The sequence below is a fragment of the Myotis brandtii genome, unplaced genomic scaffold (genome assembly GCF_000412655.1).
Source record: "Myotis brandtii unplaced genomic scaffold, ASM41265v1 scaffold112, whole genome shotgun sequence".
NCBI classification, from domain to species: Eukaryota; Metazoa; Chordata; class Mammalia; order Chiroptera; family Vespertilionidae; genus Myotis; species Myotis brandtii.
In genome coordinates this window covers 13363084-13379601 of record NW_005353838.1, presented here as the reverse complement: position 1 = coordinate 13379601, position 16518 = coordinate 13363084, and the positions used below count along the sequence as shown (strand labels likewise).

The following is a 16518-nucleotide window of genomic DNA, read 5'->3' as shown; positions in this document are numbered from 1 at the left end:
AAGTATATTTTATAAATAAATATATTTAAATTTATTATATATTTCATATATTTAAATGTGTCTAAATATATATGTATAGTATTTTAGAGGCACATAGGATTAGTTCCCTCTTTAGAGTCAATATGCTCTTTTGCTTCCAATGAGGAAACAATTGGTCTTGAAAGCATTTCAGTGTTTGTGTCTCTGTTCTTAAAAGGAATTCTTTAACATGCTGGGAATTATGCAATGCCCGTTTCTATAATAAAACATTGTGATAAGTGGTTTACCTACATTGTGATTTGGGGAGAAGAGAGAAAACAATTATATACTCCTTTGTGCTCAAAAATACTTTTCCATTATACATTCTTCATCTCCATGAGATTTTTTTTTGTTCCTTTAAATGTACAATGTAAATCTATATCAAAGGCTAATAATATTTGCTACACAATTGTTCCCATATTTTGATGATACCAATTGTTTTGGGAATTATTCATGCCATAAAATGAAGGCGTTAAGGAGTTTTACAATGACAACCTTTGCCTGTGTGAAAGAAAAATGTCTTTAAAAGACTACATCTATAAGCTTTGCTTCTTAGACTGAGGTTAGGATTTAATTTCCTAAGAATTGACCTGCGGAGTAGATAGGACAATTTAATTACTTACTGACATCATTTTTTATCATGCTCGGGTCAGAGACAAGTAGAACTTACGGAAAGTGACGGAGCTTCTTGTTCTGGATGTCCCCCTTTGTGTGTTTGGGGCACTCCTATGTACGGCCATATTTTCATGTTACTATCTGCTATAGATATTCTTTTAGCTTCACCTTTTCTACTTTTTATTAAAGCATTCTGACAACCACACCTTCTCACTTTTGTATTTTAATCAGGTCACAAATGGGGACATTGTTAGGAATATAATGATTTTTATCTTTTAAATCTCACTTATTAGTTTATTATTCATGGTCGATAGCATTAGTGATAACCTGGGCATTTTTATATCCTAGAATTTAATAAAGATATGCACAGACCACAAGATATGTTAGTATGAGAATATTCTTAGTTATGTAGGTGTCTTTTTGCAAGATTGGGTCAAGTAGCCATATCTTACAAAGTAACCTTAGAGTATTTGCAGTACTTGATTATGAAAACTACATCGTTTTATATTGAGTATTTTTTCATTTGAAGAAGTGACAGTTCTATATTTGGATAAAAAAATACTCAATCATTTTCTACAGCTCAGTACTCTTTGTTCAAAGGTAGAAATTATGTCTCCTCTGCAACTGCTTGATTGAATTACAGAGCCACTCATTTATTTTCAAAGATTGTGTTTCTATTTTCATTTCTGTCTTTTTTTCTTAAGTGTTCTGATCATTAGAAGGGAAGGAAGTCTCTCCAAAAAGCTAAGATCAAAGACTCTTCTGTTCATAATATTCAGGCTGGTTTTAAAAGTGTTATGAATTATCAAAGATTACTGTCATTCTCTTTGAGAAAAGATCCTTAAAAGTTGAATGCTGCTTTAGATTATTTCAAGTCTTTGATAGTATATATTAGAATTTTAAGTATTTTGATAAAACGAAAAATTCGGATATGTAACAGAAGCATCTATTTAGCATATAGCTTTTTTCTATCTCAAATTAATGATTTCACATTTCAGTTTGTAATTTATAATTTGATGAAGGTGGACATGTGTATATACCTATGAAACCATCCCACAACCAAGAAAATGAACATTTCCATTACCCTGAAAAGTTTCCTGAAGCTCCTTTGTAATCCTTCCCTTTCTCCTCCCTGATCCCCTCTTCCCCTCTTCCCAGCAACCAGGGATCTGCTTCCTGTCACTATAGGATAGTTTACATTTTCTAAAATGTTATGTAATTGGAATCATACAATATGCTCATGTTTCGTTTCACTCAATATAATTAAGATTCACTCGTGTCATTGTGTGTATCAATGTTTTATTGCTGAGTACAACTCCTTTGGATGGTTATGCCCTAGTTTGTTTGTTTTTTTCATTTACCTGTAGATGAACATTTGGGTTGTTTCATAAAGCTGCTGTGAACATTCATGTACAAGTCTTTGTAAGGACATATATTTCTTTTTCTCTTCACCAAAGAATAAAATAGCTAAGTTATATGTTAGGTAAAAATTTAGCTTTTTAGGGAACTGTTTTCTAAAGGGATTGTACCTATTTACATTCCCAATAGCAGTGTATGGTAGTTTCAGTCTCTCCACATCTTTGCCAGTATTTGGTATGATCAGTTATTTTAATTTTCGCCATTCTAATAGGTGTTTGATTGTTTCACATTATTGTTGTAATTTGAATGTTTTCTAATAAGTAATAATTTTGAGAATCTTTTCATGTTTGCCATGAATATATCATTTTGGTGAAGAGTCTGTTCAAATTGTTTGCAGATTTTTGTATTGGGTTATTTGTCTTGTTATTATGAAGTTTTGCAAGTTTTTACATGTTTTGGATACAAATCCTTTATCAATATGATTTGCAAATGTTTCCTCCTGGTCTGTGGTTTGTCTTTTTATTTTTTAAGCAATGCTTTCAAAGAAAAGAAGTTCTTAATATTGATTAAGTTCAAGCTATTTTTTTTTCATAGTTAGTACTTTAGGTGTTGCATCTAAGATAATCTGTGACTGACTCAGATCACAAAGATTTTCTCCTATATTTTCTTGTAGGTTTATAGTTTTGGGATATACATTTAAATTTGTGATGCATGTATGAATTCAGTTCCTTTTATACACAGATATTTCCTTTGATCCAGCACTGTCTTATAAATGCTGTCTTTTTTCCACCATATATAATCTTTACAAGTTTTCCTAAAATCAATTGACAATGTATTTGTGGGTCTCTTCCTAGACTTTATATTTTGTTCCATTGACATACTTGCCTGTCTTGGTGGATAATAATGTAGCATACTATGCCATTTATTAATGTAGCTGATTAATGTAGCTCTAAAATAAATCCCAGAACTTTGTCCTTTTTGTTAAATTTGTTTTGACTATAGTAAGTCGATTGCATTTCTATATGAATTTTACAATCAGCATGAAAATATGTACAATTAAAAAGCCTGCTGGGATATTTATTGGGATTGCATTGAATCTAGAGATCAAGTTGGGGAGAAAAAACACGTTAACAATATTGAGTCTTTCAATCTCTGAACATGATGTATCTCTTCATTCATTTAGGCCTACTTTGGTTTGTTTTTGCTGTTCTGTAGTTTACAGTAATACTTGCACATATTTTGTCAGACTTAAGTCTAAGAATTTCACATTTGGGGTACTATTGTAAATGATATTGCTTTTTTAAAATTTCTATTACATAGAAATGATGTTTTTTTGTATATGACAAACTTGTTAAAACATTTATTACTTCTAACTTTTTTGGTATATTTCATCAGATTTTCTATTTACACAATCATGTTTGTGAACAAAAACTGTTTTGCTACTTACTTTCCAATCTGGTTGGCCTTTACCCTTGCCTTAATGCATTGCTAAAAGATCCAGTACAATGATAAATAGCTGTGTTGAGAGTGAAGCCTTATACCTTATGTTTGGAGAAAAGCATTTAGACATTTAACATTACTTATGACATTAGCTATATATTTTATGGACTTTATCAGGTGAGGAAGTTCCCCTCTGTTTCTAATATGGTTAGAATTTCAATAAGCATTTGATGTTGGATTTTGTCAGATGCTTTTTAAGTATTTATTGAGATGATCATATGGCTTTTCTTATTTAGTCTCTTACTATTGATAGATTTGATTTCCTAAAATGTTAAGAATTTTTTATATTTATGTATGATCATTTGAAAATGATTCATGAAGATGTTTTGGCCTTATATTATCTATAAAGAAGTGAAATAATAGCCTAAGTAAGATTGCTTGGAATTATTATATTCATAAATTGATTTAAAAGTGAATTTATTATTGGAATGATAATTATATAAGTTATTCATTAATCTGCTGTTATAATTATAAGTAATCTTTTTTTAATACAAAGGTTTTTTAGGGCTACTTTGATTTCTTTCAGCAGTTCTGTAGTTTACAATAACACTTGCACATATTTTGTCAGTCTTATGTCTAAGAATTTCACCATTGTAAATGATATTGCTTTTTATTTTAATTTCAGATTGCCCATTTCTATCACATAGAAATGATGTAAATAGAAATATGTACTCACTAAAGGGAATTTGATGCAGACAAAGGAGATAAAAAAGAAAGACATTTTAGTAGCCCCAAAGTACATATTTCCTTCCAGTACTTTTGGGTTGACATAGTTAGCTTAGGGGTTGGGGGTGTACGCACCCAGACGTGCTTGCTTGTGTGTGTGCACGTGTGTTTGAGTGGTCAAGGTTTTACAGAATTATGATCATGTCTAAGTAGATTTTCTAATGAGGTGGTATTGGAGTTTTTTTTTTCAGAGTAGTTTCTTATGTCGGATTATAGTCATATACCCCCATTGATATATAACAATTCATAATATTTACTATCTTTAAGCTACTTCAAGTTGTCTCCGTGAAAGAGCATGTTCATTGTGCAAGTATTAGGCCTCTTGAAGTCACAGGTTTCATCAGGTGTGATGTGCTGCTCTGATGATGATCTGACGATTTCCCTGGGAGCACCTGCAGGCTGCCATGAGTTAGGAAGTGCACTTATGGATAGCTCCCCAGATTGTCCCTCTTATTTTATATGACAACTAGAGGCTCAGTGCACAAAATTCATGCACTTGGGGGGAGGTCCCTCAGCCTGGCCTGCACCCTCTCGCAGTCCAGGTGCCCTCGGGGGGTGTCCACTGGCCAGCTTAGGCCCACTTCCTGCGGGGAATGGGCCTAAGCCAGCAGTTGGACATCCTTAGCGCTGCCTCAGAGGCAGGAGAGGCTCCACCACCTCCACTGCACTCGCCAGCCACGAGCCTGGCTTCTGACCACTATGGGGTAGCTCCTGCATTGAGCGGGATCAGGCTGAAACTGGCTCTCCGACATCCCCTGAGGGATCCCGGATTGCTAGAGGGCACAGGCCAGGCCAAGGGACCCCAATGGTGCATGATTGGGGCCGAGGAGGGACTCAGGAAGTTGGCCAGACAGGAAGGGACCGCGGGTGGGCTCCAGGGCGTGTTCAGTCCATCTTGCTCAGTCTCAATCATCTGGACCCCAGCAGTAAGCTAACCTACTGATCAGAGTGTCTACCCCCTGGTGGTCAGTGCACGTCATAGTGACTGATCGACTGGTTGACTGCCTGCCCCCTGATGGTCAGTGCACGCCATAGTGACTGGTTGCTCGGTTGTTTGGTTCTGTTGTTCGGTCTATTTGCATATTAGCCTTTTATTATATTGGATTCCTCTTTTCTTGAGTTCTTTATTTTGAGTCATTTCTTATTCATTTGATTTATCAGTTAAGATTGGGTTCAGCTGTAAATAAAAGAAATCTCAACACAATAGTGGCTTAAACAAACATTTTTTAATTTTTATTTCATGGGGAATAAGTCCAGAGGTAGGTAATTTCATTCAGGTGGTTCACAGCATGGAGTTAAGGCCACTTCCATCTTCCTTCTCTGTCATTCTTAGTGGGAGGCTTTCCTCTGCCAGGTCTCTTTATGGTCCTAGGTGGCTGCTGACCATTGGGACAGTTCTACTGCATTCCAGGCAGTGGAAACGGGCAAGGGATAGAAGAGAACCCCTTCCAGCTGAGCTTGCCCTCCTCCAAATAATTGTTCTGAAACTCTTAACCTCCATTCATTCTCCTTGGCCAGAACGCAATCTCATGGCATACCTAGCTTCAGGAGAGCCTGGGAAATGTGGTTTCTAAGTGGAGAAAACTTCAACTCAAATAAAATTCAAGTTCATTTATTCAGAAAGAAAGGAAGGCAACCATCTGAAGTACTTTTTGTCTTTAAAACCACTTCATACAACCAAATAAAACTAAGCTGTACCAAGTAATTTTCACAAGAAAGATACACAAATGATATATTTTTAAGCCATCGCAGAACTATGAAACTCTTTCTTCCAATTTCACACATAAAAGGTAATTTCCCCAAGTATAATGTGATTGGGTCATAAACATTACAAAGATCTCGGAACACCTTATCATCACATTCAGTGTTTTAGGCAAGCTTCAAAGTCAGACTTAATTTTTCCTTAGTAACCTGTTCTGGTTGTTATTTTGTTTTGTTTTATTTTGCTGTCTCTGTATAAATAAGACTTACTTATTGGCATATAACATTTATTTTGAAATGATATGGTCTGCTAATATTTTGTCACATAGAAGTATATGGCTGTTATTTGTAGCTTCCTAAATAAGAATTTTTCATCTAGATGTGACTTTTTCCCTGTGGAGAAATAAAGTGTTCCTTATGGATGGAGGAATGTCAAATACCCTTGCTAAAATTTTTAACTTGTCTTTATACCCTAGCCTTGATACTAGGAATCATCCAAAGCAGATCTTCAGAAAACCTACTATACTGTCTCTAAAACAATGCCTAAAAGTAGATGTACTTCTCTCTGAAATACTTTGGGTCAGGTGTAGAATTAAATTCTATTGACTTAGGAAAATCAATAAATTGTCTTTACATTGGTTATCTACAGTATATATAGAGTAAAAAGTATGTTTTCTTTTTCTGCTTGTATAGAGCAGTATCTTCAGAAACACTTGGTTTGTAATTAATGCACAAAGTTTCTAAAAGGATTAGAAACTGATTGAAGTAATTTGTATGATCTTATTCCAAGAGATATCTATTGCTGCACAAAAAGTTATCCCGAAACTTTAGTCACTTAAAATAATAACATTCATTATAATAGTTTCTACGAGTCAGAAATGCAGACATGCTTAGCTGATCCCTATGTCTTAAGATTTGGGACATATCATCCTATGGACAAACACAAGGGAAAATATACCGTAGCTCTGTCTCAGGTGAAAAACCATTGCAGTAAAAACACCAAGCATGCACACATATATTGTTTTCTCATCTTGCTTATATTTGCTTAGAAACGTTGCCTTTCTTTTTTGTTTTTGTTGCTATATACAGTGAATAATTGCTACAGAAGTGATCAAAGGAGTACCCTTTAAAAATTATCTTACTGCCAGCTCTGAAGAAACAGAACAGCCATAGAATGAATTCTAAGTTAGGAATACACTTTCATGAAAGTATCTGTATTGTCTTGAATTTTCATAAAAACTACCCTTGAAATATGATACTTAAACTAGAAACCTACAGCCCTTATATTATTGAGAGGTGAATAGAATTTCTCATAGTTGTTTAAGTAATAAAGATTGATCTTAGCTACACCCCAAAATATATAATAAAATATTTCCATTTGATGACTTAGAAATATGTGTTAAATGTTTCATTTGATTTGTGTATTTAATATTAAACTATTTCCCATATAGTTATAATTAATCTCTCTTTATTTCTCGCTCTCTTTGGCTACTTTGTGAAACAGACTAAGATGCTTGGTGAAGCAGCTGGAAAAAGGTGATGTGAACATTGTAGACTTAAAGAAGAATATTGAATATGCAGCATCTGTGTTGGAAGCGGTTTATATCGATGAAACAAGGTACATTTTAACCTCCTCCTCTCTCTTTTATCTTCTCTACCTCTTTTCCCTCTTTCTTGATGTTCCTTTATCTCAAACATGAATTTAGCATATATTAGTCATGAAATTAAAATCAAATCTTATTTAAATTTAAGAGGTTCTTCACTGAACTTAACTGTGATGTTTTCTTTTAAAAGGCACATTTTAATCCAAATGTTTGAATATCAAGAAGTAATCAAATAATAAAGTCATAAAATGAATAAATTAAAGTCTCTTTTCCCCCTTCCCTCACTGTCTTAAGCCCAGATTTTTAAGTGTCAGAAACAGATATAGGCTTATACTAATTTTCACTGATGTAAGGATTTTCCTATTATTTCAAGACTTCAGAGTTCCTTCTGAGAAAATGGGTATCACATGCACACACTTTCTCTGTGCAGGACTTACTAAGGGGCAGCCCCAAATGTGTATTTGATCATCACCTAAACCTCATCAACTAGCCTCCTGATTATCAGAGTGGTGCAGAGATTAGGAAATAAGGATTTATTTGAAGAGAGTTGTAAGCCTAGTGCCGTGGCTCTCAACCAGGCTATTTGCCTTCCAGAGGCCATTTGGCAATGTCTGAAGACAGCGGTTTGGTTGATGGGAGTGTGCTACTGTCATGTGATGGGTAGAAGCTAGGGCTGCTGCTAAACATCCTACAATGCACAGGAAAATCCCCTGCCCCCCAACAAAGGACTATCCAGCCCCAAGTGTTAATCGTATGGTTATGAAAAAACCCGGCCTAACAGGAGAACCATGCAGTTTCTCTTTCTTCTCCAAGGGGGTACTTACCCTGACCTGCTGTCATGAGAGGGGGTCCTGGGGATCCCGGTGCTAAGGAAAGACTCAGTAAAGTCTGACACAACAGTTCTTGAGAGATTTGCCCAGTGTCTTTTGGAGTTCAGAGAGTTCTGAGGCTGGCTCCTAACTCTCATCTCAAAAAAGATAAAGGTGACAGGCTTATCAGGACAACATTGAATTCATGGTTAAGGGTGACCTGTGGAGGGGGAGACATGCACTTCCAGCGTTTAGCAGAGAAAAGGCCCTGAGTCTTTTCAACGTCATGAGGCAGGTGGAGTAGAGGTCTTTTGAAAGGAGTAACCAAAGAAACTGACTTCAGATAGTGAAAAGAGGCTGCATGGGGTGATTGTTGATATAAGAGCCAGGATAGAAATCATAAAAATTCAGCGCAAATATTAGAGAATATATAATATTCAAGGTACCCTCTTGGTGTAGCGAGTTGTCTCTGAAGGACCCACAAAGTTTCCCCAGGAGAAAAAATAACCAGCATTTAGCCATTTGTCATTTAGATGATGACAAATAGGAGTCTTGTAAGACCCTTTAACCTCTATAATTTACTGCCTCCCCCCCACCACCACCACCACATTTTGAACAATGAAAAATAGCAGAGTGAGTGGGACAGGAGACGGAACAGGGAGAGTGAAGACATCTATCAGATCCTTTCCCTTCCACAAGTGCCCCTGCCTGAGTCAGGCCTGAGCTTGGGAAGGTGAGAAACGTTAAACCAGAAGTGAGATGAAATGGAAGATTTTATATATTAATGTGTACTGGGCTTACACACACACACACACACACACACACACACACACACACAATGTTGTTTAATAGGTAATAAATTCACATGACTAAAAAAATCAAAGTAGCCCAGCTAGTGAGGCTCAGGGATTGAGCATCAACCTATGAACCAGGAGGTCATGGTTCAATTCCAGGTCAGGGCACACGCCCAGGTTGTGGGCTCGATCCCTGGTTGGGGGGAGGGGGACATGCAGCAGGAAGCCAATCAGTGATTCTCTTTTATCATTGATGTTTCTATTTCTCTCTCCTTTTCCCTTCTTCTCTGAAATCAATAAAAATATATTTTTTAAAAATCAAAATAATGTAAAGAAGTGCCTCCTGAAAGTCGTGCTTCTACCCTTGACCCAATCTACTCAAATCCCCAAATTATAAATGTTCCATGTATATTATCAATAATTTATTACAAATGCTTATTTCATATTTTTATCTTCTTTTATGCAAAGTTACACACTATACACAGTTTTTCACTTTACTATCCCCACCCTCAAATAAGGGAACTTGGAGATCTTCCTATATCACATGCTGAACTTTTAACAAATATGTATTTTTATTCATTTTGGAGAGGAAGGGAGAGGGAAAGAGAGATAAAAACATCAGTAAAGAGAGAGAATCATTGACTGGCTGCCTCCTGCATGCCCCCTAGAGGGGATCGAACTGGAAACCTGGGCTTGTGCGCTAACAAGAAATCAAAGCTTGACCTCCTGATTCATAGGTGGATGCTCAACTATTGAGCCACACCAGCTGGTTCTGAACTTTTTAATATCAATGAGAATTTTCACTAATAACGGACAGAAAATGGCATGGTGAAGGCATTGCTGCACAGGTAATTTTTTCTTTGTCCTCAGAAAGGAAGTCCTCTGTTAAAGCATGGTTTATAGTCATAAATTAAGAAAAAAAATGTCATAGGCACATTTTTAGATTACAAACTCTATGCAGAATTGTATTCTTAGTTAACTTTCACTGAATATATAAATGAATATGATTCCTCGTTAAAGCATGGTTTATAGTCATAAATTAAGAAAAAAATGTCATAGACACATTTTTAGATTACAAACTCTCTGCAGGATTGTGTTCTTAGTTAACTTTCACTGAATATATATAAGTGAATATGATTCCTGTAAAGAGAATTCAAAGTGTAAGTTTTAAAAATCTTACGTTGTTCCTATAACTTCCTTGCTCCTTCATTTTCCTGTGAGCTCTTTATTCTTCACAAGTTTACTGAACTTAGCACGTTTAAGATTTCTCCAATCTGTCCTTGACATTTCATTTCTTACATTTACTTATACAACTAAAGAATTTTACCTTTAAGAATGATTTGGATATTTACATTATTCATCTTATAAAGGCATAATACTGACCATCTGGTATACCTGAGTGTTTCATCTTCCATTTGATAGATTATTACATGTAATATTTATTAATTTTCTAGTTGTATGTGCTTCCCCAGGAAGTTATAATTTCATAGATATTCTATTAACTTAGTTCCCCATTATCCTTAATTCATTTAAACATGTGTTACATTCCAAAGTACAGTTCCTTTTATTTGAAAATTGTTCTTTTGTGGGAAGAAAAATGCTTAACGGCTTCCTGGTAAAACTGTGGGTGTTTTCTCTTTACTCAAATGACACAGAACTTTTCACTATTTTATTTTAATGCTTCTGTGCTCCCATGGCATCTTGATTTCTAAATTGGATTAATAATAATACCCCTCATTTGTGGCACCTTCCAAGGGCTCTGAGTTTCATTATCTCATATTAGTCTCACCACAATCCCATGCATTTGACAGGGTGGTTGTTATTCTCTGCACTTTACTAATAAGAGAACTAAAGCACTCAGAAGTAACGTGGTTTGCCAAAGGTCACAGACCGAGGCATTGCAAACCTGGACTAGAAACTAAGGGATGACTTATTTATTGTTCTTCCCTTTCTAACTGGCTCCTCTCAGAGTATTGCTATGAAGCTGGGTGGTTTTCAATGATCTCTGGAAGAGTTAGATGACAGAGTGTAAAACTTCCTGATAGTTGGGATTGTAAACTCTAGAAAAACAATGCCTAACATGTATTACTAATAGCCTATTATTATGTCTTGGTAGGTGCCAAAAGCGCTTTTAAGAATTTTAATGCACTATTTCATTTAATCATCACAGCAAGCCTATGAGATAGAAACTTTATTCGTTACTATTTTACATATGAGGAAAGAGAGTCCCAGAAAAGTTATGGTTCTTACCCAAATGACACAGAGAGTAATTTAAAGAATAGAGTTAGGGTCTTGGCAGCCCAGCTCTAAGGCTTGGGCTATTAAACACAATTCTCATCTGCATCCTTTAGTAATTCTGCCCAAAAAGCGATTTCAGAGACTTACTGGAAGTTTTGATGAAAGCTCACATGCCATCAGTGGTTGCATCTCTTCCCAACTCTGCCTACAGGGATGTCACAATAGGAGTATTTACACTATGGACATTGGAAAAAGCTGCAAATCAGGAATTTTTTTTCCTGGAAAGCCTATGGTTAAACATTTACCATCATGTCACTGATTAGACCTAAGATCACATCATATGTATCTTCGAAGTCTGTAACTTCAAGATTAAAATACCAGCTCAAGAAATTTTGTAGCAAAATACTTGATGTGATTTGATTTCCTATACACTTAGTGGGACACCCAGCAGTAAACAGGCTGTTTTTGTTAAGACGTGTATACAATTATTAAATTGCAATTGCCTTAGGAGTATTAGTAAAATAGTCCATTTAGGAGGAGGAATGAAGAAGCATTTAGTTGCTTTTAAACTTTCAGTTAAGAACCTGCTGACTTTCTGAGATGTTTTTAATGGAAAATTCTCTTTCTAGAAAAAGAATGTTTCAATGAGTATTCCAGAGAAGCATTTTTTGTTTGAGATTTGGATTGGGCTGCATTTAAAGGTTGACACCTAATAAAGTGGGAGGAAACACAAACTATGAATTGAATTAAAACCCAGAAGTGCTGCGCGCGCACACACACACACACACACACACACATTTTCCTTGGTGACTTGTTGACTGTAGGGTTTCAGTTAAGAAAACAAAGCAAAACAAAAATCTCTCTTGAAAGATGATTTCAGTCAGAAAAATAAAAAGAGTTTCTGACAATTTGAATTCTGACCTTCTCTGAGGGAGTATAGCACAATTCCCTAATGAATACCACTGTTTGTTGGTTTTTTAACAAGACATTTCAAATGCAAATGCCAATATTTTATGAGCGCTGCTTTCAGATGTGTCTCTAGAGGCTATTGTTTTTCAAAGCTGCTCAGTTGCCTAAAAAAAATTCTGTTTGGTTGTCCTTATTTGAATTGGGATACTGCCAGGCAAAGTAGCATCCTTGGCCTCATGAATTGCTAATTCCTGAAGGTAGGCGGCTGACTGGGAGGTACACTTTCAGGGGTAGATGTTATGCTTACTAATCCTGCCTCACAATACAATTTGCAACTTCATTTTCTTAGTGTGAAACCACCCAAGTCCTATGGTCACCGTAGTAAGAGCACAGACTCCAGATTCAGAAAGAGTGGGCTGTTCAAAGCCTGGATCCTTCACTTGATACTCTCTTGCTTTAAGAAAGTTACTTAACTTCTGTATTTCCTAACTTTATTGTCTGTAAAATAAGAATAATTATGCTGACCCCACAAGGTTGATCTGAGGATTAAATGTACAATATCTGTCCGAGTAAAAGTTAAATTATAACCACTCTTTTTAGCGTCCTAACAAAAAGCAGATACGTCTGGGTACAGAACACATTAAGATATACAATACCTCCTAGTGAAAATATCAATTTATTTATCGAGAGCAGTTTTGATCATGGAAAAATAAAGACAAGGTGAGCTCAAGTTACCAGGAAATGAAAGCAAAATGCAAACTGATGGAAAGATACCTAATGGGATACACATCTTGATAAAAATATTTTTAATGGACTTCTGTGTCTTACTCAGTGTTAAAGGTCCTTACTTTTGATGAGATTACCTGGGATGAGAATGCGTGGATGCAAATAAATACTTCAAGGGAGTCTGGTGGAAATTGAATGAAGTCCATGGACTTCACTACCACCTGCACATCATGATGGCTAAGTCCCTTCAAATCCTCAAGTAGCTCTACAGGGATTGACTAAAACATATTTACTGGTGAATTAAGTATTTATGAAGTCCCTGAAATGAACACCAGGCACAGTGGTCATCAGAATCCGGGGGATAACTGTGCAGATAGATAGTGGAGAGAAATGATTGCCAAGAGCCAGGAAGGTAAACCTAAGCAAGAGGACCAGTGCTGCAAACAAGAAGCAGGGAGGTTCGGAGTTCCAGAAAGAAGCTCAAGCACTGGGCAGACGGCAGGAAGAAACACTAAGTAGCAGAGGGAGTGACATGGAATAAGATTGCAAACCAGGCAGGATTAATCGTGCAATTATGGCTTTACTGTTAATGAGTTTTACTTAAAGAAAGATCAGGCCGAGAAGTTATCCTTTGGAAGTTATCTAGGAAAAGAGACTAATAGCCAAACACAGATGGAAAATGTAGATGAAGATGGAGCCAACTAGTGCACAGCCAGGGGCCTTCAAAGAAGCAAAACATGAGTAGCCCTGTAAAATCAGAACGATTAGTTACCATTTATTTTAAACCCACTTGCTCAGCATGGGTAAGAGTGCTACAATAATTAGGACTAAAATAGAGACGATGGGCTGTAAATCGCAGGGATCAAAGTAACATGGAGAAGAAGCCCTTTGTGGCTAATCACTACCACCTGCACATCATGGTGGCATCCACTCGTGTACTTCTTGGAGCTGGAGCAGGGAGGAAGGAAAAGAGAAAGGAGCTGGACTAATGAACACCTATCAAAATTATTAGATAGATAGTGGAGAGAAATGATTGCCAAGAGCCAGGAAGGTAAACCTAAGCAAGAGGACCAGTGCTGCAAACAAGAAGCAGGGAGGTTCGGAGTTCCAGAAAGAAGCTCAAGCACTGGGCAGACGGCAGGAAGAAACACTAGGTAGCAGAGGGAGTGACATGGAATAAGATTGCAAACCAGGCAGGATTAATCGTGCAATTATGGCTTTACTGTTAATGAGTTTTACTTAAAGAAAGATCAGGCCGAGAAGTTATCCTTTGGAAGTTATCTAGGAAAAGAGACTAATAGCCAAACACAGATGGAAAATGTAGATGAAGATGGAGCCAACTAGTGCACAGCCAGGGGCCTTCAAAGAAGCAAAACATGAGTAGCCCTGTAAAATCAGAACGATTAGTTACCATTTATTCTAAACCCACTTGCTCAGCGTGGGTAAGAGTGCTACAAGAATTAGGACTAAAATAGAGACGATGGGCTGTAAAACACGGGGATCAAAGTAACATGGAGAAGAAACCCTTTGTGGCTAATCACTACCACCTGCACATCAGGATGGCATCGACTCGTGTACTTCTTGGAGCTGGAGCAGGGAGGAAGGAAAAGAGAAAGGAGCTGGACTAATGAACACCTATCATAATTATTTCAATTGTGACGGAAACCCAACCAAACTAGCTTCAACAAATTCTGACAAAATATCCATGGCTGGTGACTTGAAGCATAGGTGATTTGAGCAAACATGATGTCAAAGGACTAGCCTCCCTGTTTTGCTTGCTGTGGAATGGCCTCTTTCTGATGCTTTGAGTAGTAGCAAGACAAGGCAGTGGCAGTATTTCCAAGCTTTACATCCTCACACCTTCAAATGCAGCAGGAATGAGAAAGAGTTGGCTCTAGTTGGTAAGATGCTTATCCCTGAAACAATCATGCCCAGAGGAACGGAATATACAATCCAGTGGTCAAGCATCTCATGAGGCAGGTAAGAGGTCAATTTTATTTAAATCACCTGCCTAAGAATTGGGAATGGAAGAAAGTGCTTTTAAAACTAAACCACAGTTTCCTCTCTAGAGTGAAAATTAAATCATGCAAGGGGACCTGAATCAGGGTCTGAGGAGGATGTTGAACTACTTCTATCCTGGCTTTGCTCTTACTAATGATATGCCTGTGGGCAAGCATTGTTTGTTTTCCTCCCAGTCATTGGTTTCCTTACATGGAGATAAAGTTTCCAGTTCCTTTCTTTTCTGGGATTCTGTGGTTATATCTACAGTTCCAAAGGCCCTCACAAAGACCTTCTCATGCCTAAATAACCCTGGCAACCGGGAGGGTGACAAGAGAAGACTGTTTAGCTTACTGGGTGAGCTTACTGCTTACTGGGGAAGCATTTATAAATATGGGCACTTGTGTTTTTTTGAGTGTGAGCATTTGGAAATTAATTTCAGGGTATGTGCTAAGACATTGCTGGAGCTCAGTGAAAAATCAAAGAGCAAATTATGACTTTTATGAATTCTATTTTTATGGTGTGTTATAGGGAGGGGTGGCTGTTTGGAGTGCTGTGTTTGTAGGCTGTTCTCACCATGTAGATGGGGTATGAAAACCAGGCTTGGAAAAAGTTGCAATACATTTTGGTTGATTTTCATATTTTCTGTGCATCTGTGGTATGTTACTTTCTACAAACTTTCAAAAAACAAGACTCACTAGTGAAAAAGGAAACAAGATATTTTGAGAGATAACTGATTAAAAAGCTCCACATATTATATAATATTTCACTGTTGTGATATATTGGGTCAATAAAATATAAACAAATATTTCCTGGATTAAAAAATATATAATTTTAAATATATTATTTTCTAACTAGATGCCTGGTGCATGAAAATTCATGCACTGGAGGGGGGTCCCTCAGCCCAACCTGCCCCCTCTCACAGTCTGGAAGCCCTCAGCCCTCAGGGGTGGGAGGCGACCCAGCAATCAGGGGAAGACGATGCCCCCATCACACCTCTGCTGCTGCCATTGCCAGCAGCTCAAGCCTTGGCCAGCCCTGGTTACCTGAGCCTTGGGCGGCCATGGGTGGCTGGGCAGCCGCCATCTGAGTCTTGCCTGTGCCTCAGGCCGGCCCTGGGAGGCTGGGGGGCTGAGGAGGACTGAGGGACTCCAGAGGCAGGTGTGCAGCAAGGCCAGGAATCTGCCACCCCAGTGGGGCTGAGGCAGTGGTTCTCAACCTTCCTAATGCCACAACCCTTTAATACAGTTCCTCATGTTGTGGTGACCCCTAACCATAAAATTATTTTCGTTGCTACTTCATAACTGTAATTTTGCTACTGTTATGAATCATAATGTAAATATCTGATATGCAGGATGTATTTTCATTGTTACAAATTGAACATAATTAAAGCATAGTGATTAATCACAAAAACAATATGTAATTATATATGTGTTTTCCGATGGTCTTAGGTGACCCCTGTGAAAGGGTCGTTCAACCCCCAAAGGGGTTGTGACTCACAGGTTGGCGACCGCTGCTCTA

At 37.2% G+C, this 16518-nt stretch overlaps 1 protein-coding gene across 3 annotated transcripts in view; it reads left to right on the top strand.

Moving 5' to 3' along the window:
* Positions 1 to 16518, top strand: part of PDE1A (phosphodiesterase 1A, calmodulin-dependent) — a 255007-nt gene that overhangs the window by 167117 nt on the left and 71372 nt on the right. For all 3 annotated transcript variants that reach the window (XM_014546520.1, XM_005857657.2, XM_014546522.1), the window contains one exon: positions 7424 to 7537. In XM_014546520.1, coding sequence (XP_014402006.1) covers positions 7424 to 7537 — 114 coding nt within the window. The remainder of the gene's footprint in view (positions 1 to 7423; positions 7538 to 16518) is intronic.